The sequence below is a fragment of the Bacillus rossius genome (assembly GCF_032445375.1).
Source record: "Bacillus rossius redtenbacheri isolate Brsri chromosome 4 unlocalized genomic scaffold, Brsri_v3 Brsri_v3_scf4_2, whole genome shotgun sequence".
NCBI classification, from domain to species: domain Eukaryota; kingdom Metazoa; phylum Arthropoda; class Insecta; order Phasmatodea; family Bacillidae; genus Bacillus; species Bacillus rossius.
In genome coordinates, this window is record NW_026962011.1 from 4,381,985 (window position 1) to 4,409,124 (window position 27,140).

The 27,140-nt window shown below is 38.8% G+C and overlaps 1 protein-coding gene across 1 annotated transcript in view; it reads right to left on the reverse strand.

Annotated features, from left to right (window-relative positions):
* The window catches only part of LOC134542044 (uncharacterized), a 32,878-nt gene extending 6,139 nt beyond the window's left edge, over positions 1 to 26,739 (reverse strand). The window contains exons 1-7 of the mRNA XM_063385893.1: positions 26,601 to 26,739; positions 21,172 to 21,303; positions 17,033 to 17,180; positions 14,543 to 14,752; positions 13,779 to 13,930; positions 7,327 to 7,457; positions 6,025 to 6,204 (exon numbers count right to left, since the gene is read on the reverse strand). Of these exons, the coding sequence (XP_063241963.1) occupies positions 6,025 to 6,204; positions 7,327 to 7,457; positions 13,779 to 13,930; positions 14,543 to 14,752; positions 17,033 to 17,180; positions 21,172 to 21,303; positions 26,601 to 26,732 (1,085 nt within the window). The 5' untranslated portion in view covers positions 26,733 to 26,739. The remainder of the gene's footprint in view (positions 1 to 6,024; positions 6,205 to 7,326; positions 7,458 to 13,778; positions 13,931 to 14,542; positions 14,753 to 17,032; positions 17,181 to 21,171; positions 21,304 to 26,600) is intronic.
* Positions 26,740 to 27,140: the final 401 nt, after the last annotated feature.

Consider the following 27,140-nt stretch of genomic DNA (forward strand, 5'->3'; position numbering starts at 1 on the left):
TCCCTTTAAAAACTGTAATACGTTTGTATGAAATAAAGTAGAAATGTTTAATAACATGTGTATATTTATTTACCCATATACCACAGAATCAATAATTACGTAAGGTGTTTTCTTTGCTTCAAAGTTTCAAGAACCACGGGGTTAGGGGAGAGTGGGGGAAATCCGCCACCTGGGGGAAATCCGCCACCCATAGAATCAGACGAGGTGCGCATGCTGGAGTGAAGTGAATTGGTGCGAGATCTAGCGGAAGGAGTTTGAAACATGTTGTGTTAGCGTCCGGTGCGGTTCTTGCTGCGTGGTTTTTTTTATCGACGATAAATAGTTTTTTCTGTGTTTTCATATAATTTCTGGACTCGATTTGTAGCAAGGTAAGTGGAGTTAAATATTAACTGACACATGTAGTTATATTATAATGTTAAATACTTACTATAGTAAGTAATTTAACATATTTGTTTGTGTTCATAGTTATTTAGGTTATGTGTAAAAATGGCACAAAACGACTGATACAAAATGGGGCAATACCGCCACTCCTGCATGGGGCAATGGCGCCATGGTGGCGATATTACCCCTATACAATTTTGCAAGTAACATATCCTTTATTATTATTTTTCAGATGCCACGGACTAGGAAGAGGAGAACTGAAAAAGCAAAATGGTCAGAGGAAAGTTTGAAGGAAGCTATTGATGCGGTGAAGAAGGGTAAGTCAGTGAAAAGTACTGCAAACCAGTATAACATTCCCAGGTCAACATTAAGAGACCGATTGAAAACAAACTTAACAGAAAAACCAACCCTGGGAAGAAAGCCACTATTTACAGCGGAACAAGAAAAACAAATAGCTGATCATGTTTTATTGCTATCAAGGTTGTTTTTCGGTATTTCTATTACTGAACTTCGACGTTTGGCGTTTGATATAGCAGAGGCAAATGAAATGCAACACACCTTCAATAAGGAAACTAAATTAGCTGGCCCAGATTGGGTTTATGGTTTCTTGAACCGAAACCCGTCAATCAGTCTGCGAAAACCAGAACCTACCAGCCTAAATAGAATTTCAGGATTCAACAAGTTTGAAGTAGATATTTTCTTCAAAAATATGGAAACAGTACAAGAAAAATTTCATTTCCCAGCATCCAGAATATATAATGTGGATGAGACCTGTATATCCACGGTACATAAACCAGGAAAGATTCTGGGACCTAAAGGCCAGAAGCAAGTGGGAGCAGTAACAAGTTGGGAGAGAGGAAAAAATGTAACAGTAGTTTGCACTGTGAGTGCTACCGGAAATTACATTCCACCCATGTTAATTTTTCCACGTCAGCGAATGTCACCACAGTTACAGAAAGGAGGACCACGTGATGCAATTTATGCATGTTCCAAGAATGGGTGGATCAATGAAGATCTATTTATGGATTGGCTACAGCACTTCCAAAAGCACACTCGACCAACTATCAAAGATCCTGTCTTACTTATTCTTGACAATCACTCCAGCCACAAATCGTACAGGGTGTATTCGTTTTGCAGAAAGAATTATATACATTTTGTGTCACTTCCACCCCATTCGTCTCATCGACTACAACCCTTGGATATCTGTTTTTATGGCCCTCTTAAGAATGCTTTCAACAAGGAATGTGAACTCTACATGAAAACTCACAGCAGCGAGAACCTAAAAATCACACCATACGAACTGGCAGAAATTTTTAACCGAGCCTACATTCGTGTTGCTACACTGGAGAAAGGGGTCACTGGATTTTTAACAGCAGTAATTTATCCATTGAATCCCACCAAATTTGGAGAAGATGATTTCATTGCTACACGTGAAGTTAATTCAACAGTTTGCATTCAAGATGGTGAAGAAGAGCCGCAAATTTCATCTAGTCCTATTCCTACGGCTACATCACATCAACCTCCAGTATCAGAATCAACATGCCAAGATAACACAGATATGGAGACGGAGCCTCTACCTTCCACATCTGGAGGAAAAAATGAAGTAAGTCAACCTCCTTTATTGCGCCACACTGTGGGCCTAGTTGAAAAAATCTCTCCAATTCCTAAACCATGTTCATCAAAATCGGTTGGTATAAGGGCCTCAAGAAAGCAGCACTCTGAGATCATCACTTCGAGTCCAATGAAGGCTTACTTTGACGAAATCACTAAGAAGAAATTGATAAAAAGAGGATCTAATGTCACAGATGAGAGGAAAAAAAGGAAGTCATCCAGCAAACACTCAGGAAAGAAGGTCATGAAGACATGCAGAAGAGGGCTTATGTTGGAATCATCATCGTCTTCAAACGAGGAAGACATAGATGAAAAAAAATTGTGTGACGACAATGAGGATGATGATATAGACCCAGTGCAGTTTGGTGATGATTTCAACGTGTGCGTTATATGCAACGAATTCGGAAAAAATAACGAATTATGGTTCCGCTGTACGCTTTGTTCCCGATGGGCCCATTCAGAATGCAGTGGCTATGAATCAGCTAAAGACTATATATGTGACTTTTGTTAATTTCTCTATTGTATCCTAATGGGTGGCTATGGATCAGCTAAAGCATGAGTAGGTTTACTTTTGTTCTTTGTCGTAGTGTATCCTTGTAAGTGTACATGTAAGTTATAGCTTAAACACTTCAATGTTTTAATAAATAATGTCTTTTTTACAAACAATATAAATATCTCAAATGAGTGGCGGAATTACCCCGAGTAGCGGGGTAATACCGCCATTCGCCGAATCGTAATTACATACAAATTACACATAGAAGACTTATTTCTAAGCTCTTGAACTGTTAGCATTGTGTACTAAGATCCCCAACAGTCAGGTATAACTGTTTATTTCCAGCCTATAGTCATTCGGTTGATGGCTATCTTATGTTTTCCTTAAGGTGGCGCCATTCCCCCATCTTCCCCTATAGTTAGTTGAACTATAATAGAATAGCTAACTTTACGTTAGTTTAACTTATATTTTTAAAATATATATATATTTCTTCTTATACTTTTTTTAATTAGAAGAGCCGTTAAGGGAATTTATCAGGGAATTTTGATATAAGTTAATTTCTAATAAATTTAAAATATTTTAATTTTAACCTAACTTGACATTTAGAATATCAATAGAATATGCTGTGCAATATGGCTTGACGTACCTGTAAATAGACGTTTTTCAGCACTTTATAGATGGCTTCACACGTCTCTGGAATTATTTTGCCTAGAGCTTGTGGTGATATCAACGTAGAATACTTGAGACACTCGTACGATCGGCCCGTTGCAAGGAACCTCAAAGTCGCAGTTAATCTCTCATGGGGAGAAATCGATTTCCTCATAACCGTGTCTTTCTTTTCAATTAATGGAGTCACGAGTAACAACAGCTTTTCATAGGCGTCTTCATCCATCCGCAAATAATTACGGAAGTCTGTAGGCTCACCACTCAAGTCTTTCAATAATCTTGTATGAGTGTATTCATTTCTTTTAGTAAGCCACTTTTTACTCCACATTTTACGTTTAAACTTCTTCTTCTTACTGTTTAAAACCACACACAATCCGACTAAAGCTATCCTATCATCTTCATCTTGTTGGCTCGCCATCTCTTAACTGAGCTAAACGTACGGTATACCGTTACGTGTGTGGGCTCTAGTTTGCACAGGTATACCTGTCAGGTAAACATGCGCAGGTTTACCTGTCATGTATACCGTTACGTGTGTGGCCGGCCTTAGTGAAGGTGATCTTGCTTTCAAAATAGATGCAAGCTGAATCATAATATCTATACTTTCCTGACAAAATCGACGACGCAGTTCAGATGTAAGGCAGTCAATCAATCGCCTCATAGTAAGATTTATCAAGTTCGCTCGTTTTGGTAGATTCCCAAAGTATGTGGAACTCCTCCACACTGCGCTTATGTTCAAGAGTAGTAATCAAAACTTCAGCAGCTCTCTTTGCTCCAGGTGCAGTAAAACTTAAATTCTGGAGTGATTTTGCAAGTTCTTCGCAAGAACTCAAAATTTCCAGGGCTATCTTAATAACTAACACAGTTTCAAATTTCTTCATCAACAAAATGTATCCCTTTATTGCTGACCTTCGCTTATCTCTGAGCGAACTTGATTCTTCCAAAATACGAACTAATGTTTCCTCCGTCCGTTTGTAGTTGTCCAAAAATCTCTGCATCGACTTGCATCGAACTGCCCATCTTGTCGTACACAAAGCCAATAAGCTGCTGAACTCTTTTCTTTCAGTCTCTACGTTTACACTATTTTCATCACTGATGCTTGGTACAGCATGATGTTTTCGTAAATTTGTTTCCTCTTAGAAGATTCCAGTATGATGGTGGATACATTTTTTTATGATACCCAATGCGTCACAGATAATTTCCGATTGTCTTGCCAATTCTTGCAGAGCTAAATCCAATGACTGATTTGTGCAATGTACAAACATGGATTTAGGATTTTCAGCAGAAAGTTGTTTTTGCACATCATTTATTCTTCCTGACATGTTTGCAGCGCCATCAAGTAACCTCTTAATTTTGTTATGTCCAACCCTAATCTAACAAACATATCTTTAATTGAGGAGTACTACAAAGTGTCGGACTTGCTGTCTGGCAAGGAATACATACTAATGAATGTTTCTGATTCAGAAAGTGAATCGTTTTCAGTATGCCGCAAGCATATAGAAAACTGCTATTGTCCACTTACATCGGTTGTGTCATCAGCAATTAAACCCAAGTATTGATTTTTTTTCCAGCATGAGCCATGATTTCAATAATTTCATTTTGAATGTCACTGCTTAAAAACTTGTCCCTCTTTTCTAACCATTCCTTAAGACCAGGGACATCATCACATCTTTCTTGTAGCAGTCTGTATAAATTACCTGTCTCAGATTCCGATCCTCCTCTCAAAGCTTGGCCACTTCGTGTTAGGTATCTTATTGAGCTATAATTGTTTTCAACACAGAGCGGGCTTGCTTCTGACTTGGCACTGATCAAGTTGATGACTGGTGTGCCTTTCTCTTTCTGGATCATGTAGTGAATTGATTTCAAATGAAAAAGAGCTCTCTTCATGTGATCAATGCAACGTTTGTAACTAGGTACTGGTTGAGAAAAATACGACTAGGACCAAACATTTATTATGGGAAAAGGAGGGGGGCAAAATGCTACTCTCGCCCCCCCCCCCCCCCGCCCATGCATAACAGCACGGGGGCGACTCGCCCCTGCTTCCCCCCCCCCCCTGTTCCGACGTCCCTGCATATGTAAGAATTTCGTATTGGTCCTAAACTTTTGACGGGTATATAAGTGGTTTCTGAACCACTTCCTAGGGACTCGTTGTCAACAGAGCTCGTTAGCAGAATTGCCTTAAGCTGGAGTCACAGTGCCAAGGCGGGTAAGACACGACAAATCCGATTATAAGTCGTACATTGTTCCACCACGACAGAGTTAATGGCGTAGGGTCACAAAACCACCTCCAAATAAAGGCGATGCTATCGGAAAAAACTTCCCAGTCCATAAAATGCAGGATGTATTACGCTAAAAACAGTGTAGGCCCTATATAAATATTTTATTTCCTGTTGATAGTTGAAGTGCAAAACAATATAACATTTAGTCGTCTCTCGGACTAAGTGAGATAAAGATTATTTTTGATACAATGAAACTATGTTTGTGCGTGTGTTTGTTAATAAGGGGCAGGAAAATAATTCCGCTGTGGGCTATGCGAAGAATTAAAAAGAAACCTGACAAGCAGTTGAACTCAGACTACAAATGTGAAAGTGTATTCAAACGTAAAACGAAATTTCGTTTTTCAGCACATAAAGATTCACCAAGTGTATATTTTAGATAAATATTTGTGAAACTTAGTTCTGAAATGTTTCCGATTTGCTTTCCGTTCCGGCACGACGCATTTAGAAACAGAATCTTCGCCGGAGCGCGTATTTTGTCATGCTGACGTCACGGCGCTGGCCGCTGAGCGTGCCGGGCCTGTCGTGATCACCGTGACTACAGGCTCCAGTGCTGGAGGTCACCGGCCCCGCCCGAGAGCCGTGGAGGGCCTCACTCACCAGTTGTAGGAGTAGTGTTCTCGGATGTTCTTGACGATGTGCGAGCTGTAGAACACGTACAGCTGGCTGAGGTTCGGGTCCATGCTGTTGGTCATGTTGCGGCGGTTGAGCACGAACGACTGGTAGAGCACGGACTTGCAGGGCCGAGGGCAGTTGCACAGCGATGCGTTCCACTTGGCTCTTTGGCACACGACAGACAAGTCTGCCTTTTAGCACTGGAGGGACCTCCTATTCATCGAACCCAATACAGGCGCCCGAAAAATAAGCGTACGTGCATATTAGGATTATTTTTTCTGCTTTTTAAGTAAAAGGTTAGGTGTGCTACAACAAATAAAATTCTAGTAAAAATAATTTTTTTTTAGTGTGTAGGTCTAGATGAACGTAACTAAAATGTTTGTTAGGTTAGTTACATAAATAATACTTAATATCGTCGATGAATCATTAACATTATCTTAAAAGTTCCTCCTTTCTTTTCCGGTAGGATAGGTTTTTTACTTTTATAGTTGATCGCAACTACGAAATGAAAGGGTTCGTTTTGTTAAAAGTAGCGAAACTTAAAAATGCATACTCTAAAATTGTTAGATGTATTAGTCTTTCAGAACGGTGTTTTCTTATTCCGACCACGAAGTTGAAATAGCGAGCGTCGAACTTCGGATATGTTCGAAAATGTTCGGGCGTCTGACTCCATCTCAGTAGCAATTGGAGTAGTGTGTATTAGTATCCAAGCCCTAGTTACTGAGTAATATTACTTACGAAAAAAACAAAAAATTTAATTTTTTAAAACCAAACAAAAAAATTAAAAAAGAATAAATTTAGTTTTAGTATTTTACATTAAATTTAATTTCAAGCAGTGTGCGCCTACGCCTCGGCTGTGTGCTGAGATTTCATATAAACTAATTAATCAAGTGTATAGCATGGATACAAAATGTGAAAGCGGACTACGCACCCAAGTTCCCAACCAGCAGCATGGTAGATTCTTTTATACTCTGTGCAACTCTTCATCCATACCATCCTCTGTATCCTGTATACTCCTACGCAATTAATGCTTGCCCTTGCGTCCCGCATGTCTGAGCCCAGGGTTTCCTTGTGTCTAAGCAGCCAGTTTTAAGATAAGGCAGGGGGGAGTTAGTCACGGCTCCAATCGCTGCCATGGCTGGCCAGTCCCCGAACACACGATGCATGGGACCCTATCTCTCTGCGTGGCCAGTGCTCGGTATGACTGGGCGTATGAGGTCCCTCCCTAACCCACAAATAATACACTTAGTTTGTTTTTAGTGAGGTTGGCGACACGCGAGCACTCACCCCATGTAGTCGCGCACCAGCTCGAACATGGCGGTGCCGTTGTCGCAGTGCGGGAGGGCGATGGCGGGCATGAAGGGCGTGCTGCAGCCGTGGCGGACCGTCAGCTGCTGCCAGAAGCACTCGTCCTCGCACTGCGCCGGGCGGGGCAAGCGTTGGTTCTCGCGTCTCACAATACGTCGTCCCACATTAATTCACATCTAACACCTGCTTTGTGTTTTTTTTTCGCACACGAATTTCAAAAAAAAAAAAAAAATTAAGTTTGTATGTCCCATTCCAGGTCACAATTCACATTTACAGTCATCACTGATCAACCAGTAGACCTTTTAAAATATATATAAATTACAATAAATATATTCTTACAATGTGAGCAGGACCGCGGCGCGTGCAGGTTCGGAGCGGGCTGGCGGCCCTGCACGGCCACTGATGTCACGTGACCGCCGCAACGTGAGACGTGCCGCGCGCGCCTGGTAGATTACAAGGGTCGTCGCTTCCCCCTTTCCTTTCCTCCGCTCCCCTAGTGACGCTCTACCTTTGACACATTATCTGACACCTGACAGCTGGAGAGTTACGCGAGCCGCCGACGCGTGTCTCGAGATTTTTCCACCGTGGGGTCGGAGCAGAATGACGCGACTGGCCCCAGCAGCGCTCGTGACTTCTAGAAGTGGCGCCTGGGCCTATATAAGCCCAGGACGCCAGCCTCCGAGGCAGTTGAGAGTGGAGTTGATCCGGGCGATAGTGCCGTGGGGCGGCGGAGTTCCGGGACGAGGAGTTCCTCGGCGAGCGAGTTTCTCGGCGATAGTTGGGTGGCGAGAGTCCCGAGCGAAGTTCCGAGCGGAGCGTCGAGTGGAATCTCGGCGAAGGTAAGTGCGACGGCGGCGGCGGAGTGAGGCGACGGAGTCCTGCGACGGAGGTCCACGAGGGGTGCTACGGCGAGAGTTGCGCCAGAGGTGCGGCCCAGCGAGGTGTGTGATGTGTAAAAACCGAGTGACTGGGGAGTAAAATTTTTAAGTGTAATTGATTATTATGAATTTTTAGAAGATTATATGTTAGTGATGTAAATATTGGTAATCAATAAAACTGTGTAGTAAAATCTTTAATTGGGCTATCCATTTACGAACCCAGTAGTTTTGCCACGACGATTTATTATTTTAATTTTAATAAATCGTAACAATATATATACACATCGCACACTTTTCGCATAATTAGCTGCCAAAGTTACATTTTTAACGTTTCAGTAAGGAGATCCAACTGGAGAACAAAACTAAAACTTTTTTTGAATTCATTTCGGAACCAAAAAAAAACATTTAATTTTACCTGGAATTTCGAAATTCTCAAGTTTGTGAGGATTTTGACCGCCCAGCAATATAAAGTGAGTTTTTTTAAAAATATAAATACAAAACATATAATGAAGTAGCCAGTAGCATTGCAGTTAAACCTAAAATGTTTCAGTTATGTAATCCTTAAGTTCTCCTGATTCGTACATCCCAAAAACGTTAAAAATGTAACTTTGGCAGCTAATTAAGCAAAAATTATGCGATGTATGTGTTTTTCATTTCGTGAAAGTAACGCCCTTTAAAATATCTACAGTTTATCTGTGATTACTGTAAGTATAAAATCGTGTCCTGAAATGGGAGGCACCGCCTTAATTTAATCACATTTGATTGCTTGTAACATTTTTTCTTACTAAACAGTTATTATTCAATACTTATCTATGAACTTAAAGTCAAATTTTTATGTCATTTCTGGCATGTACCGAAATAATGGAATATACTTAATAAAACTATAACACTGTCTTACTGAAAACGTACAACTTAAACCGGTAGGTATAGAAGCATGAAATTCTGCATAGGTGTACCTTGTACAACGTAGGGGAGCAATAAGAAATGATTTTTGAAAATTCATCCCAATTTGGGAAATCCCATCGGGCACACGGTAAGTCATTTATAGTTAAGTTTTGAGTTAAGCGTTCGTATGTAGCCTTTGTCTTCAAATATTTTTTTGTATAGCATTCTTAAATCATTAAAAAAAGGATTTTCCCAAAACTATGAAAAATTAATGTTTTCATGTTCTGGGTAAAACCAATTTTTAATGATATAATGAATGATACGGGAAAAAAAAGTATCTCAAAACGAAGGATACAAAAGAATGGTTAATCCATAACATGATTTCAAAGTTTCAGTACATGATTAGACTGACATAAAAGTTTCCCTTTTAAGCACATAGAAATATGAAATAATATCTTCTTTAGTAGAAAAAACTTTTATAAACAATTAAATATCGTCATTTTATGATTTTTTAATTCGTGTACAAAAACACAAAATATTGTAAGCAAATTAACATCCAGTTCACAGCGGGATTCACACATAACGTAAAAAATTTTCAACTTAAACCAGCCATAGCTTAGAATCATCGAAAAAAATCCATACAACATACAAAATAAAAACTCAGATATACTCAACTTAGAACTACCACAGTTTAGAAACATACAAATTACAACGATCACAATTAGCACACAACTTAGCAGAATCACGAGTTCGAACCATATAGTTTAGAACTGGCATAAATAATTATAAAATTGCATAGTGTGTTCTTCTGGTTAAAAAAAGTTTTTTTTTTTTTTTTTTTTAAGTTTCAAGATTGTGTTTTAATTTTGGACAGTAGTACGTTGACATTTGAGACAGTCAAACCAAGTAAATCAGATCACATAAATTGGGGAACTAACCAGAAATGGCCTATAGTAAGGAACCACGTCAACTTGGTGTTACCACTGAGGTCTCCTCGCACTATGTGGCGTTATAAGCATTACGTCATACTAAATGCATGTTATATATGGTTATCAGCCCTAATGCTGGGTATATAAATTACGCAAGGAACGCAAAGTTGAAATAACGCATCACGCAACTAACGCAAGAAAATCAGTCATTTTTAAAGTCGCAAGACGTCACCAACCATATAACATAAAATTGTAAAACAGCAGGAAAAACAATTTCCACCCCGGGCTTCTTTATGTTGTACAAGTTTATAATGAAAATAAAATTAATGGACAATAATTAGATTTAAAAATTATGCTTTTCTTACTCTGTGTGGAAGTTTAGCAAGTGTAAACATTATGTATGTAATAAAAAGAACATCGTGGGCTTTTATGCACGTAAAGTTTGCGTCTTTAAAAGTTTTTGAACACTTCCCTTCCAATATGGCCGTCGGAGACGCAAGTCAAAACGCAAGAAAGTTAGAAGTTGAACAATGTTTGCGTTGCGTTACTGCGCCGCTCTTAAATTTTGTTGCTGAACATTTTGCGCCTTGCGTTCTCGCGCTCTTGCGTAATTTATAGCTGTGCATGAGGAGGTTTGATCACACCAAGCGCTGGTAGCAGTCCGAGATGATCCAAGACCAAGCGTTACTGTAACAGGACAATGCCACCCGACAATTCGAAACATCCTGTAGCGTGTCTCATCCTTAGTTTCAAGAGTGCAGATATAGGCCATAGAGCACATTTGTTTCAGACACGACTTTATGTCATAATTTTTTTTAATGTATCTTGAACATTGTATGTTTTAAATAAAAATTTGGAATAAGAATTTTGGCAATATATTTATTCTTGTATTTGCAAAAAAAAAAGTTATTTAATATTAAACAATTTGGGTTCATTTGAACATAGCACCTAATAAAAAATATTATTTTTCTTTCAGAATTACTAAGACTGTAATAATACTGTCATTATACACTACTTAATAGACTATGAAAAATCAACAAAAGTAAAACATAAAGAAATATTTCAATTTAATATAATTAACATATGTATTGTAAATTAGTGAACAACATTTATTACAGCAAATTGATTTGTGTTTATTAACTACCCTCTATATGTATGTAGTAATTATTAAGTATACGACAGTAGTCTTTGAAAGATTTGTGCAATGGGAGTGCATGACTTGATGTAAGTTTTTGGACATACGCCATTGCTAAAAACTTTTTCTGTTGAAGAAAAAAAAATAAAGAAATATATAAAAAAACACAAACTAAGCAAAAAATTGCTGTTGTCAACAAGGATATAAACACCACAAAATATTGTTTTGTTGACCATATTCCTGTCACGGAATATTTTGTGGTGTTTATATCCTTGTTGACAGCAGCAATGTTTTGCTTAATTTGTGTTTTTTTTTATATATTTCTTTATTTTTTAGTTTTTCTTCAACAGAAAAAGTTTTTAGCAATGGCGTATGTCCAAAAACTTACATCAAGTTATACGACAGTACTTAAAACTTAGAGCAGAAAATATTGTACAGTTAAGGGCAAATGAAAATGATTAGGATATTGATGCAAATGCCATTTGCATTGGGGACCACGGACCAGTTTTCATAAATAAATGTACAGGTAATAAAATACTGACAATATTACTCTTATCCACTGAGTGAATCAGAACGCTTGGTTTTGACATTCAAATCTTAACATAGGTACTGCACGTATCGTATGTTTTGCGTGTTGCCTACTTGCAGGCAATTAAAATTTAGCTTTTGGCACTTTGTATGCTCTCAGCGAAAACGCTGCCAACAAGATGACGCTTTTGCTATTTCAATGTATTGGTCAAATGTATTACAGCTTAGTGCTAAAGCACTACATGCAAAAAATAAGGTTACCATATCAATTTTACAAATGAAGGGGTAGTGGAAATGCAATTCACCAATTTTCTGCTGCTTATATGTATATTGTATTCTAAAATATGAGTTTTAAGGTTTGTTCTATCAGGTAATTTATTTTTGTCATTAGAATTATTTAAGAATTATTTCTTAAATTTTTACCCGATACCTCACATTGAATTTGTTCTGCAACAAATATTTTCAACAGATATTCACTAAGTGTAATATAATGTATGTAAAAAGGCACGCCAATGTTCTTAATTATTATTACTTGAGTGCCTTTTTACATCCATGATGTTACATTCAGTGAATTTAATATCTGTTGCAAATATTTATGGCAGAACAACAAATGTAAGTCTTTCAATAATATAGCACATTATGGCGAGGAAAAAAATTGAACATGGCGTGTGAGAGTGAAACTTAATAGGCGAATTATTCTATTTATTTGTTCGTCCTGTTCTGCAGTAAGTGATCAGCAACCAGGAGTTGCAGGTGATGTTTTAAAACATTCTTTACAAGTATGAATTGGACAGCTTCATAATTTTAGGCTAACATTTCTGACAGTTAAAATTTTTTAAATTCCTAATAGCGTCAACAAATAAAGAAAAATGTGAGCGAGTCTTTTAGTACTCGCCAGTTATGTGCAAACATTTAACCTCGGTAACGAGCAAATTAATATTTACTCATGTTGTTCATGTTGCAAATAAACTTAAAATACGAAACTCAGACACTAAATTTAACCTAGAATTCTTCAAAATAATTCCGAGCGTGATAAATAAACTGATAAATGAAATATTCGCTTTTAAAATACAAAACTTTCTGCGCCCGCCGCTAGAATTCGCTGCCTGAATCGTAAGCGTTTCTTGCCATCACGCGCAGATAGCAGAGCAGCGCGAAACAACCTGAAATGGCTCCGATAACCTCGGATTTGGACCTGATTTCCGACAAGTAATTTGATTAAAACACTGCCCGTCTTGTTGAAATTCACTAAACAGTTAATACTATAAAGTTTCCGCACACGTTAGAAGTTATACGTAAATGACATTACTTAAATATTAACCTGATACTTTTTAAAACACACATTTTAATTCTAAGTTTAACTTTGTGTTTTTGTTTTTGCTAAAACGATTAAAATAAGTTTGCAAATACTTCCTACAGACAAGCATTAACCCTATCGAGCTGATTCAATATTATTCATTCATAATATTTTACTATGACTGTTTTAGTTTACCAAATATATTCCACGGTAGTTTCCCAATCATACAGGTTCATTTGGCCCGCCAAAACGTTTGAGTTGTGCCATGATGTTTACGAAAGTGACCATACACGGGTTTATGTTGCTACTCGTGGGTCCGCCATCTTTGTGCCACATTTCCGTTCATCGAATCCCGTTCCGTTTTCATGAAACGCCGTATACGAAGATCTAAGATGTTTACACGTCAAACACGTAAGTTTATCATAAATGCAAAATGGTGCGAATGTTGGCGATGCGTGTGTGTGCACTGGAAAGCAGCACAAATATTTTTCTGTGCAGTGTTCATCGACGTGTATCGTTTGGAAACCACAGTCAACTTACCGATTCTCTCACGGTTTCTTTGTATGGAACCAGATAACTGCACCTTCATATATATATACTACAACATATTCGGAATTACGAGTTCTGGTTTCCTTTGTAAACCGGGCAAACATTCACGTAGAAGAAAAAAGTGCCTTTAGGATGTTAACCACACATTTTTCCCCCTGAGTTTTTGAGTCACACTACAAGGTGATCCTTGCAAGCTTGGGTTCAAACTAATTGAATTGAACGCTACTCACGTATGACTGGCTGTAGTTGGGGTTCGGGTTGCACACCTGCCTGCCCTCTATGTTGAGCATCTGGAACTCGTCCGCCGTCAGCTTGACGTGCATCTCCTGGCCGATGTCGAGGCAGAGGCTCTCCAGTTGCGCCCGCGACCAGCCGGCGTCCTCTGCGGCACGCGGAGCGAGCAGTGCACAACTGTCCCCCGCGCCTACCGTGTTTGCAAGCGGCGCGCCTCAACAATGCCACGGACCTTAACAATCAGAACCTGTTGTCGCGAAGAGACAGGTAGCAAGTGACGTTACAAAAACACTTGCTGCAATTTTCTCGTTTTCTAATGCCTTAAGAATATTTGTTGCGTTTCTTCAACTTTGTAAAACAAAACCTTTTAGGGGAGAAAAAAATGTTTGGAAGACTTATGCACCAAAATATTATTTTTACTTAAAAAAAATGCTGGTTAAAACAAACCACTTGCTAATTTTGCAAAGTAATATTTTGTTTACACCCAATTAAAAATTATTTGCTGCTTAAGAGATGCAAATATTTTATTTTGGATTGTTATTAAAAGTAGGGTTATCCATGATTGCGTTGGAAATATTAGTAGTTGTGTTATCTCATGATTTGGTGCAAGCTGAGGATTTAAAAACTTTAGAAATTTTTTTTTCAGAACCATGATTGATTGGCCATGGTTGGTTGGGTCATGGAACGGAGCAGCGGCTCCAAGAGGGGAGTATAGTGTAACTACTTGAGGAGTGCGTGGGTCCCCACAGCGTGTTCTCACCCGACATCTGCTCGTTGGGCGCGTGGATGAAGACGCGCCAGCCGGCGCTGCACGACGACGAGAAGTCGGTGCTGCCGTCGTTGAGCGGGTCGCGGTGGCTCAGCGTGAAGGCGTAGCCCACGGACTTGCCCGACTGCGCCGTCTCCGTCAGCGGGTCGAAGATGTAGCACTGGCCCAGCAGGTTGTACATGCGCTCGCTCACCGCCACGTCTGCGCGAGATCACAGGGCCCCCCGCCCGCCGTCATGTCGCAGCTCGGCGAGTTACAACCCGGAACCTTCTGCACACCAGTCAGAAGCTCTAACCACTGTGTATTTATATACGAGGGGTGATTTTTAAACCTCCGATGTGCTATAAAAAAGGGGGGTTGTTTGTAAAGTCGGTTTACGGACGATAATTTTACGTGATAACGTCATAAAAAAACTTTGATGAAAAATTGCATATTTTTTTAATTTTCAAATATTATTTACAGTTTTTGCAGATTTAATTTAAATAATTTGTTTAAATATAATAACGAAAAATTTGTTATATAAATAAACTGAAATCAAATCAATGTCAATAAATTGTTAATTTGAAATGACGAAATAGGACAAATAAATAAAAAAATTTAAATTGCTGTTTTTAAAAAGCCCACCTTAACCTGTATGATATTATAGATTTTCTCGCACGGTGGTTGGCCGGTTCTTGCACGCTCGGTTCAGGCGGAATGTGAGAATGAGTCATGCTTTTTCGTGCGTGCAGCCGGCGTTCATTAATTTATAAGACGTTATCACGTCTGAAAAAAACACACACACATTTTAAATAACATAATTTTACTACCAAACGTTCAGCAGGGTCTTACGTATTTTTTTCCTACATATTATCCAAACAATCGAGGCATTTATCTTATCATAACACAAGCTTCTCGATGACTTCTTCGAAAAGTTAGCCACCAGTGAATAGAGATACAGGGCCAGCGCCTGGATATCCCTCTCCCTCAGGACGCCGCTGTGAGGCGGATGGACTAATCTCGCGGCAAATTCTGCCACACCATTCGCATCTCTTGAGATAAGTCTTGACGCGGGAGCCAGTGCGCCTCGTAATTAGTCTATTCGCCTTACAGCGGCGTCATGTGGGAGAGAGGGAGTCCAGGTGCTGGCCCTGTATCTCTATTCACTAGCGGCTAACTTCTTCGAAGACACGAGAAACTTGTGTTTCGATATGACAAATGCATCAATGGTTCTTCTTACGCAACAAAAACAAAAAAAAAAGTTTTAGATAAAAATTATAATATTTATAAACAGTTTGAACGGAATAGATGGTGTGCCTACTAAGGGAGTTATGAATATTTTTGTCCCCAACCCTTGTTTTTTCCACCCCTTGTTGTTCGTATCAAAAATGTATCCAGACAAGTATTTTTACTTTTATTCTTAAGAACTATTTCAAAGGGACGTAATATTTGTCATATTGTGGGAGTTATAGCAAGTTTTCTGTTTTTCAAAAAACAATCCCCATTTCTACACTTTTACTTGTAATTTGCCCATTAACGATCTCGACCTATCTTTTACATTACAATATTTTGTGCATCATTTTGGAAGTGATTTGTGCAAAATGACGGCAGTTATCAGGTCCATAATTTTGCGATGTAAATGTTAAATAAACTTTTGAGTTGTCGATGATTTTGGGGGTCTGGGGACCATGAAACGAAAAAAGTCGCACCATGGCAAAGGCTACAATAAGTAGTCTTTCTTCGTAACATACCTAAAATGTGAGCGAATCTTTCACAACTCGTCAGTGATGTGTAACATCTAACCTCTTGTTGCAAATACACTTATAATACGAACTCGGACACGACATTTACGAAGAATAATTTAAAATAATGCCGAGCGTGATAAGTATACTGATATTGTGTTCTCAAGTACATTTCTGGACGCTAATCACACTTAGTTTCTGCGCCTTCCGTTATAATTCGCCGCCGGAGCAGCAACGTCGACTAGCGTATCATTCTATTAGTAAACCGAGATATTAACCTATATAAAAGTGAAAAAAGTGAAAAAAAAAAAAAAAAAGACTTCGATAGTCAAAATTTTAATGCGTTTTTTTTTAAGTAGACAATTATTTATTTTTATAACAAATTATTAATGGATAGTTGTACTATTATAAAGTTTTTTTTGACACACCAATATGCTTAGTACATCCTATGATGACCGCGAAAGTTAATATATACGGATGAATCACGCAGGTCCGTTATCTCTTCGAGATTTCTGCGACTTCCACAGATGGCAGCACCATGGTTAAACTATTCCTTTCCAATCGACCCCCGTTTCATTCACGTAAATTACTCCCACCAAATGCCGTATACCGAGAACTAAGATGTTACACATAAAAAAAAAAATTACGGACGCGAATTATTTGGGACTGAGACTCGGGCTGAGTGAATGTTGTCGAAAGGCGGTTCTTTCACTCGGGTTCGGTGAACCCTCGCCGACAAGGCAGCGAGGCGCCCGCTTACTCTCGGCCAGGTAGTTGAGCGCGTGCAGGCTGACCGTCTCGCTGAACTTGTAGGTGGCCTCGTCCCAGAACTGCTGCAGGGTCGCGTTCTCGTACGGGAACTGCCTCCACACGGAGTTCCTCCTCAGGCTGGTGCCCAGGTTGTACTTCTGCGAGACACCCATGTCATCTAAGCACGTCGGCAGTGGCTCAGCCACGGCACAGCACTGCAATGAAACTGGAAGTGCAGTCCACTTCGGACGAGCCCAATGCACTGTGAATATCCCCAACTACAGCCACCGATTTAATGAAAGAATTCACACAAACAAATATGTGTACCCTCGTAAAATCAACAGAGAAGGTGGGCACACATAAAGTTATGGGTGTAAATCAACCTTTCGCCAAAATCACCCATCCAAAAATCAGCCACAGGCAGGCTCTCCGGATTGGCTGGATCCTTCTCCAATCACGTCTTCCCACGGAGACCAACGCTGAAGAAAGTTCTTTCCTCCGCTAAGTCACTCAGATTATAGGAAAATAAATATTTTATCATTAAAACGTGTAAAAATTAAAACTAATTTAAGCAACACATTAATTAAGAAAAGCTGTAAGCTGCAAACAGTAAAATTATTTTTGGATGTAGTACAAATTCATTGTTCATTGTTAGTGTAAATTTAGTGAATGATGCAGTAAAATTAAATGACTATTGTGGTATATTTACAAATGCATGCATTTTTTAATAATTATACAACAAGAAGTAAAAATACCGCAGAAAATTTGGCACACTTACCAAACCATAACAATTGTAAATTTTACACTAAATTTTTATGGCACCAGACTCTCTACCGAAGTTAGTGTAATTTTACACCTACACGTGTAGTTGTATTTTACTCTTGTGTATAAGTAAAAATACACCAGTGGGGACTCTGCTGCTACATACATTTTGTGTAAAAATACACTTTTTTTTAGTGAATAAATTATTATTGATCTTTTGAAATGTCTGCATAAAAGGTGTGCCGAAACGTCGCGCACATCATCATATACGAGGACATTGTCTGAACCCAGGAGCCAAGTAGCAGTAACTGATTCAGGTCACGAAAGCCTACGATCTAAACATACGATTCGTTATTATTTTCTCCCATTTCAAGTAACAAAAACGAGCATTAAGTTATACAGTATGACTCTAGGATTGTTCAGAAAATTACACACATAATATTTCATTTATTTTGTGCTAGCTTTTTTAGCGCGTTTTTTTTAACATGGCATACATGATTACAGCCCCTTGCAGCACAATTCGTAGCTTTGTCTAAAGTTGGTTACTTCAATGTAACACAGCTCTAGAAAATTCATCGGACGAGTTGTTGCTCAGCTAAAACATGTTATTTTGAGCACTCGGTACTCGTGAGAAGGCAAATTATTATTTAGCCAAGTAATAAGTTTGTAGTGCTCAAATTAATACTCGTCACTTTCAATGTTTTCCATTTGGAATTATTTAAGTTAAATAAACTACTAATTTTATTGGTGAAAAGAGTATTTTGAAAATGAAAGATGCCCGTAAACAATTACAGTAATTTTAAATCATTATAAAACCTAAAACAGTTATTTGCACAGAGCTCAGAACCAGAGAGGGAACCCTACCCATCAACTCACCCTACTAGTCAACTCACCCTACTAGTCAACTCACCTTACTCGTCAACTCAACCCATACGTCAACTCACCATACCCATTAGCTCAACCTATCCGACAACTCACCCTATCCGTGAACTCATCATACCCGTCATCTCACTACCTGTGAACTCATCCTACCCATCAACTAACTTACCATTTTACTCATCCTATCCATCATATCACCCTACCCGTCAACTAACCTTACCCATTTACTCGCCCTATTCATAACTTACCCTACCCATCAACTCACTCTAGGGAGCGTTCAAGTATTACGTAACGCAATTTTTTGATATTTTTGACCCCCCCTCCCCCCATGTAACGCGTCGTAACGTTTTTCTGTACCCCCTCTCCCCCCTAGTAAAACGTTACGTAACCCCAAGTGACCATTTTTACCTAAAAGACACAATTATGTGGCGTAACGTACCGGAATAAGTCACTAAAATACCTTTGTTATTGTTTTAATCGCGTTAATGTTATTTATTAACATTTGAAATGTCTTGTTTTTAAAAGCAAGAGCTTTCTAATGTTTTTTTTTTGTCCTAATAAATTTTTACTACTCAATCATACATTTAGCAATCATACATTTAATTACGTCGTTTTCCTGACTTGGCCCTGTCCTTGCACACGTTTTGCTTTATCCGCCATTGTTCTTCTCATGCATTCTCCTATTTTAGCGTTTTACTAATAAAGCTATTAAAATCAAATAACAAATTTTATTTCTAATAATTATTTTTACCTTTGGCAATGCAATTACAATCATAAAACTAACTGAAATAAAATATATTTGTCAAAATATAATCGTATTTAAGAATACGATCGAACGAAAACGAAAAACATTTAAAATAAAATTAGCCATAGTTAAAATAAGTAGATTGTAAAAAAAAAAACAATTCAATTGGAGTTTTACTGCTCCTCTGTCCGTGGGTTTGCCAGCCATTCAGATTCTTTCATTACTGGCATCCGGAGAGCAGACGAAGAGGGTTCCGGAATTGTTAACCCGCTTGCATCAATTTCGTCTTCGTCGAGCCAATCGGCATCCTCAGACGATGTTTCACAGCGACGCACAATGCAGAGAAGCTCATTTGCCTTTCTTGCAGCAAGTCGCTGTGGCCGTACTCGACTTTCACGAAGGTCTTGGGCAGTCTTGCCATGCATGAAACGATTGTGCATTTGCACACTCTTGTGGGATGTAAAATAAATCTCACAGGTTGAACCTACTCGATTCTTTAGGTCGGATTGTACTGATGTGCAAAAGAAATCGTAAGGCATCTGCTAAACCCTTCTAGAGGCGGCGACAGATCAACAGACAACCTCACAAGAAGTGGCGAAAACTTGCATGATCCTTTGTCTATCTGACTAGGTACCACGAGCTTGTTTGCTGTTTGAAGGATTGGGCAGGTTGGCGGCAGGAAAGTTTCTGGAAAGACAGATTTTAATGCACTCCTCAAGCGGGAACAGCAGGATTCATCCGCGCATTTAATAACGTGCAAGAAATATTGCGATTCACGGACGTGAGCGCTATACCATGCCATATTAGGTTCTGCTGGATCCTGCAAGCTATCTTCAGGGTTTCTATATTCCGCCGAAACATCGTAGTTGTCAATTTTCATACAGTCGGTCGAGTGCTTGGAGCACATAAACGAAAAGGGTTGCCATCTTGGGAGAACAAAATACGAACAATTCAATCGGGAATCCCCCGTGAAAAATAAACGAAAAGGGTTGCCAACTTGGGAGATTTTAATTCACTAGTTTTTTTATTAACCCTTCAGACCAATCGTCTTTCGTATCACAACATTACTGTTGTGATGAGAGAAAATCTCACACATAGAAAACAGTGTATTTTGAATATCAATACATATATAATTTCTAATATGGCGATTGGAGTCTACGTTGACAACCGAAGTATAACGATGCCATCCGAATAGCGGTATTTTTTTGTTTTAACTACTTTACTGGAGTGACGAGAAAAACTATCACAGCTGTTGATATATATATATATATATATATATATATATATATATATATATAGCTTTACGTTTGGAGTTAAAAAAAAATATTCACTAATCCTGTAAAGCAAGCAGAAGCAATTTTGTGAAGGTAAAAAAATTAAGTTATCATGCCATTATAATTTTGAAGAAAAAAAGTTTTAAAAAATGCGTGAAAGAATCTGTCTCTACGCTACCGTTCTGAAAAAAAACAATGTGACGTAACGCGTAGGTCAAACCCTCCCTCCCTCCCCTGTAACGCATCGTAACGTTTTACAAGGACCCCCCTCCCCCCAAATTCGTTACGTAATACTTGAACGCTCCCCTATCCATCAAATCACCCTATCCATCAACTCACCCTATCCATCAACTCACCCTATCCATCAACTCACCCTATCCATCAACTCACTCTATCCATAAAATCACCCTATCCATCAACTTACCCTACCCATCAACTAACTCTATCCATCAACTCACCCTATCCAACTCTCCCTATCCATGAACTCACCTGCAGCACGTGCGTCTTGTAGCCGGGGCTGCGGCAGATGGTGACGGACGGGTAGGCCAGCGTCTCGTTGATACTGATGCTCGTGTGCGAGGATATGGGCGGGTGGATCAGCTTCGAGAAGCAGTCGAACAGCTGGTGACACGGGGAACAACCGACATTGGCGTCGCGCCATGGCTTCTGTCGGCGTCTGCGCTCCGTGCGCCGACGGTCGCGATGGTTCAGAGAAATGTCGCATGTGTCGCGAACACGCAGTTTCACACGCGTGACTTTTTTTTAAATAACTAGTTCTAGAGAAACATATTGAATACAAAATAATGTAACGTTCAAATTTAAAAAAAAAAATATATATATATGATCGTGAAAACGTCATACATTATTTTACAGTTGAATTTAGTTAAAAAATTAAAATATATAAATAATAATGTGACCAATCATACAGTCTGGCCATCATTAGAAAAACAAAATTCTGACACATATTTCAGTAACGCAGGTTACGCACTGACGTGACAGCTGTGTCGTACTTTGACTGGCTGGGAAATAAACTGTGATTCGCGTCGCGACCGTCACGCTATTGTGATTTCAGCATAATATTTTTTTTTAAGTTTGACGTTTAAGTTTAAGTTCAACAAGAGCGAGATCATTAGACACGGTAAACGTTGTGTTCACGGCACAGTTCAGAGGGAGTCGGGAGAATAATCAGCTTGACACATAGCAAGGAACCATCCTGGGATTATTTCGGGAAGTCACTGGCCAAAAAATGGACCGGGATTCGAACTTGATTGCTCTGGAATGCCAAGTTCTGTGTCACGGTAAATGATATCAAGCACATACAAGTTTAAATTCTCGTTTAAATTAAGTTTGTCTTCCCTTGTCTTCCACCGTTTGAAGTTTAACGATTTATTTACCAGGGAACGGCACTAGTCTCAGTTCAAATGTATAATCGCAGAGGCCGCACATTATAGAACGGACAATGCAAGGGTTTCGTATCAACATCTAAAAAATTCCTTTCCCTTTCATAGATTTTCAACTGACTTGATGTAGGCTTTTGGACATACGCCATTGCTAAGCACAGGTATGTCTGTAGAAGAAAACTACAAAATACACAAATGACAAAACCACAAATTAAGCAAAAAATTGCTGTTGTCAGGATATAAACACCACACAATACTCCACAACAGGAATATGGTCAACAAACAAAGAAAAACAAAGAAATATGGACTAACAGAAAGAAAAAAACCCACAAATGATGACAGCACAAAAATACCGAACCCAAAAAATTCAGCACAACAGTTGAAACGAGACAAAAACACTGCTAAACGAAAAGACGAAAACAAACACAATAGTTTTGCAAAAAACAGAAGAGAATGAAAAAAAAACCCACAAATGATGACAGCTCAAAAATATTGAACCAAAAAAAAAAATTCAGCACAATAGTTAAAACGAGACAAAGCTAGACAAAACGAAAAGACGAAACAAACACAACAGTTTTCTTAAACATAAACAAGCGACGTTTCGGGAACTGCTATCTGCTCCCGTCCTCAGGCAGAGACGCACATGGTACGAAAATACAGGTGTTCAATATTTATCAACATTTGTGGGTTTTTTTTTCGTTCTTTTCTGTTTTTTGGAAAACTATTGTGTTTGCTTTCGTCTTTTCGTTTAGCAGTGTTTTTGTCTCGTTTCAACTATTGTGCTGAATTTTTTGGGTTCGGTATTTTTGTGCTGTCATCATTTGTGGGGGTTTTTTCGTTCTGTTAGTCCATTTTTCTTTGTTCTTCTTTGTTTGTTGACCATATTCCTGTTGTGGAGTATTGTGTGGTGTTTATATCCTGACAACAGAAATTTTTTGCTTAATTTGTGGTTTTGTCATTTGTGTATTTTGTAGTTTTCTTCTACAGACATACCTGTGCTTAGCAATGGCGTATGTCCAAAAGCCTACATCAAGTCATGCACTCCCATTGCACAAATCTTTCAAAGATAATATGATTTTCAATTTCCCGAATTATAATCTTCTACTTGAACAAAGTTAAGTGTTTCAGTCGATAAACCAGGGGTGCCCACAAGGGGGGGGGGGGGTGGTAACGACGCAGACTGCGTCATTAAAATTTCAGGGGGGGGGGGGTGGTAAAAAGACGAGAAAAATGTATATATTATTTACATAATTATAGCTTCTAATATGAAAATACGTTTCTGGTGCTTTGATAATTGAAAGGGATCTTGTAAATCAAATTGGCAACCCCGCACTTTCCTCAACAAAAGCAGTTTGGCATCTGTCAGTTCAGGATGGAAATATTACCTGACATGACCAAAATTGTTATTAGAAAATCAGTTTTAATTAGTGCAAAATGTGATAAAATATAATACTAAAAAAGTATAATATTATAAAATAATTGAGTAAATCATTGAGAAAATGGCATAACAAATTTCGGGGGGGGGGGGGGGGGGGCCGCATCATTAGGTTAGGGGGGGGGGGTGAGTCATAGTGTTTGGGGGGGGGGGGGGCACCTCTGGATAAACTCAAAAAGTGAATTTTTCTAGAAAATTTGTATTTTAAAACTTTTTTACAATACATAGTCGACTAACTGTATTCCTTAAGTTTGAAGCAAACAAATACGAACAAAATCAAGAAGATAATGCGTATACTAAACAGTATGAACATTTTTTTCTACTAAAGTATTCATGACATTAGTAACGTAATTTTAATAACGTAATTTTGTAAAAACATAAGTGGTTGCATGTTGAAAAAGCAATTTTATCTTTAATATTTTTTTATAGAGAGTTTGTCGACTGCGTTAAGTTCGTTAAACAATTGAGGAAGCAGTGAACGAGTTCAGTTTATTATCTGCTAGCTTTCGTGCCCGGATTTGCACATGCAGGTCCTACACTTAACAGAGAATTTTTTTCTTTTAAGAATAACTATAAAAGCTAAATAAATAACCAGTATAATTAATTTATTCAAGAATAGCCTTTGAATACAATTTATTTAATCAATATTGTGTCTATATGATGGGGATGTTAATTACAGAAAAACTACATTAATATTTGAAAATATGTTTACTTGCGTTATATATAATATATTAAATATATATAATGTTAATATAACATATTATATTTCGGACACACGTATGTACTACTAGTTGACTATATTTTCTTCTTATAAATCTACTAATGTACGATTGGGCTTTTAAATGTTAATTGTACAATACATTCCTGTGGAAAATATAAAACTATTATAAGTAAGTATTGTAGCATTCCAAACAATGATTAAAAATGAGCTAAATCATACATTTTGCAAGGCCCATGGAAATGTTTTAAAAATTTACAATATTTGACGTTTAATGCTACAATTATTATTGACACAGTTGGACGAAACTCCCACGTGCACTGTACTTCATCCTGTTGGATATCCACTGCAATGTGCGCCCGTATTTCACTGCATGCTACAAATTTTACTCTCAACGCGCAGAAGTAATAAAACATTAAAATATATATATATATTTTATTTTCATCAGTTCCAGTGCTAATCGAACATTCCAATGTGGTATTTCATTTTGGAGCCAAGATTTTATTTAGTAAAAATTAGACGTATTTCTTAACTGGAAGAAGTAAACATTTTTCACCTGATTTTGAGTTACATTGGCACAGAGGGAAATAGGACGTAGGGGGAAAAAAAAGGAAGGAGGGCTTGTTTTCTGACTTCTGAAGTAAAATTTATGGGCTTTTTTTATTTTAAATACTTATCAAAGACGGATCAATTAAAATCAGCAGAGGGAAACTGCTGAAATGCTATTGTGTTGTATAATTTATTATTTACCCGTTACCAGTTAAATTTTTTTTCCGAGCGAACTTCACTGGTCTGCCAGACACCTGGTCCCCCCCCCCCCCCCCCCTTTTTTATCCTCCTTTAAACAACTGGAAGTCTGTCCTGTACCCTTCCCTACATGGACATCACATACACTGAGGACTAATACCAAACAGATCCAAGATTTTTTCTCTTAGAAATTTTTTACAATTTATAATACATACTTATAATGGAAAAAAAAAACATAATTGAAACAAATTTTTTAGAAAATAATTTGGTCATTTTTGCCATTAGAAAAAATAATATTTCATTTAACAATTAATATATAAAATATTATTCTAGTCACACTTATTTACGATAGGTAATTGTTCACATCCTCGCCTGTGTTAGTAAAGAGCTGTCCGTTATTAGGCCGGGTTTATGAACTACGCAATAAACGCAAGGTGTAAAATCTTTAGCAATCACACTTTAGACTATCGGTTTATAAACTATGCAATGCGCAAAATATCAACGCAATTATTGATCAACTTAAAACTTTCTTGCGTTTTGGTTTAAATTTTCTACGGCCATATTTGAAAAAATGAAGTGAAATGTTCCGAAAAATTTAAAAGACATAGACGTTATGTGTATAGCAGCCTACAACGTTCTTTGCTTTTATACTTACATAATGTTTACACTTGTTAATCTTTCAGACAGTGAAAAAAAAAAACCTTTAAATCCAATTATCGACCATTTATTTTGTTTTCATGTTAAATATGCATTACCAAAAGTAGCTCGGGATAAAAATATGTTTTTCATTTCTACTGTTTCGCAATTTGAAGTTGTAGGGTTGGTGACGTTTTGCCACTTGCGTGCTTTATAAACGACTGTAATTTTCTTGCGTTGGTTGCGTGTTTCGCTGTTGCGACGTTGCGTTCGTTGCCTAGTTTATAAACTCGGCCTTAGGCCGGTATTCCAAGACACAGAAATAAGGGTTTAGGTACTGAATATGCTACACCTATAACATGGCCGTATTTCTAGTGCACGATAGGGCACGGCCAGTCCCTTGTTTTTAGGGAACGGTTTTTGGTGTCCTTTCCGTTGCCGATCTGCTGCCCAAATTCCGCGCATGCGCAGAGCTTACATTTTCCCTTGATTTCGTTGAGACGATTGACCCGCGTCTGGGCGCCATTGACTCGTATAAAGTCATTTTTGTGATCATCGGGGGACGTACCAAACGTGTTGGTGTGCCAAATGAAACTTTATGAATGCGAAACAATATTGGTATACATGCACACTTTAATGGTCATAACAAGAAAAATTCGAAACTTAAAAAGTACTTGAGAAGATTAGATTTTTGTGCGATGGTGCTCTGTCTCTAGTATTTTTGCGGTAACGGTTATATAGATGATCGCGAAAAGTCCACTAGAATGCGTTGAAACCAGTTTCTAGCATCGCGCAGGGCACCATTTATAAAAAAAAACTGTCGCCGATTTGCTTCCTTGCTGAGATTCAGTTTGGACACGTTCTGGAATACGGCCCGCGAGCTAGCTTACTCGCTGCCTCGCGCGGACGTCTTGGAATACCGCCCTGGTTGACGGGGGAGGGACCGGGCGAGGGAGGTCCGTCCAGGAGTCCGCCCCCCTACCTGCACGGCCACCACGATGCTGCACACGCAGATGGTCGCGATGCGGACGAGCAGCTTGAAGCTGGCGCACGAGTGGCCGCGCCACAGTCGCGAGAAGTTGGTCCAGCACAGCTCCATGGCGAGGCGAAGCATGCCTGCGCAGAAACTGCATGCGATCAGATAAACCCGCGTGGGAGGCGACCGCTACCGTGAGTTACACCCCCTCCCTCCCTACATTACCCTTCACCCTCGCCATCTCCCCCCCACCCTCTTCGTAGGTGGCTGCGCAGTGGCCCCTCTTTCGGGCCCGACAAACGTGTCATGGCGGACGCGATCGACGCGTTTTTGAGGTTATGAAACCTCGTGGAGTTGGGAATTGTCGGGACACGGCAAGCTGTGACATAGGTTTTTTTTTTACCTCGCCTTCATCACAATGCAACGCCGAATACACTGCGGGAATTTTGCTTGACCACGTCTCATGATGCGTACGATGTATGAATTATTATAATCTCCGTCGTTGAACATTCACTTCCACAAAACGCCGTCATTCAAAACTGTTTC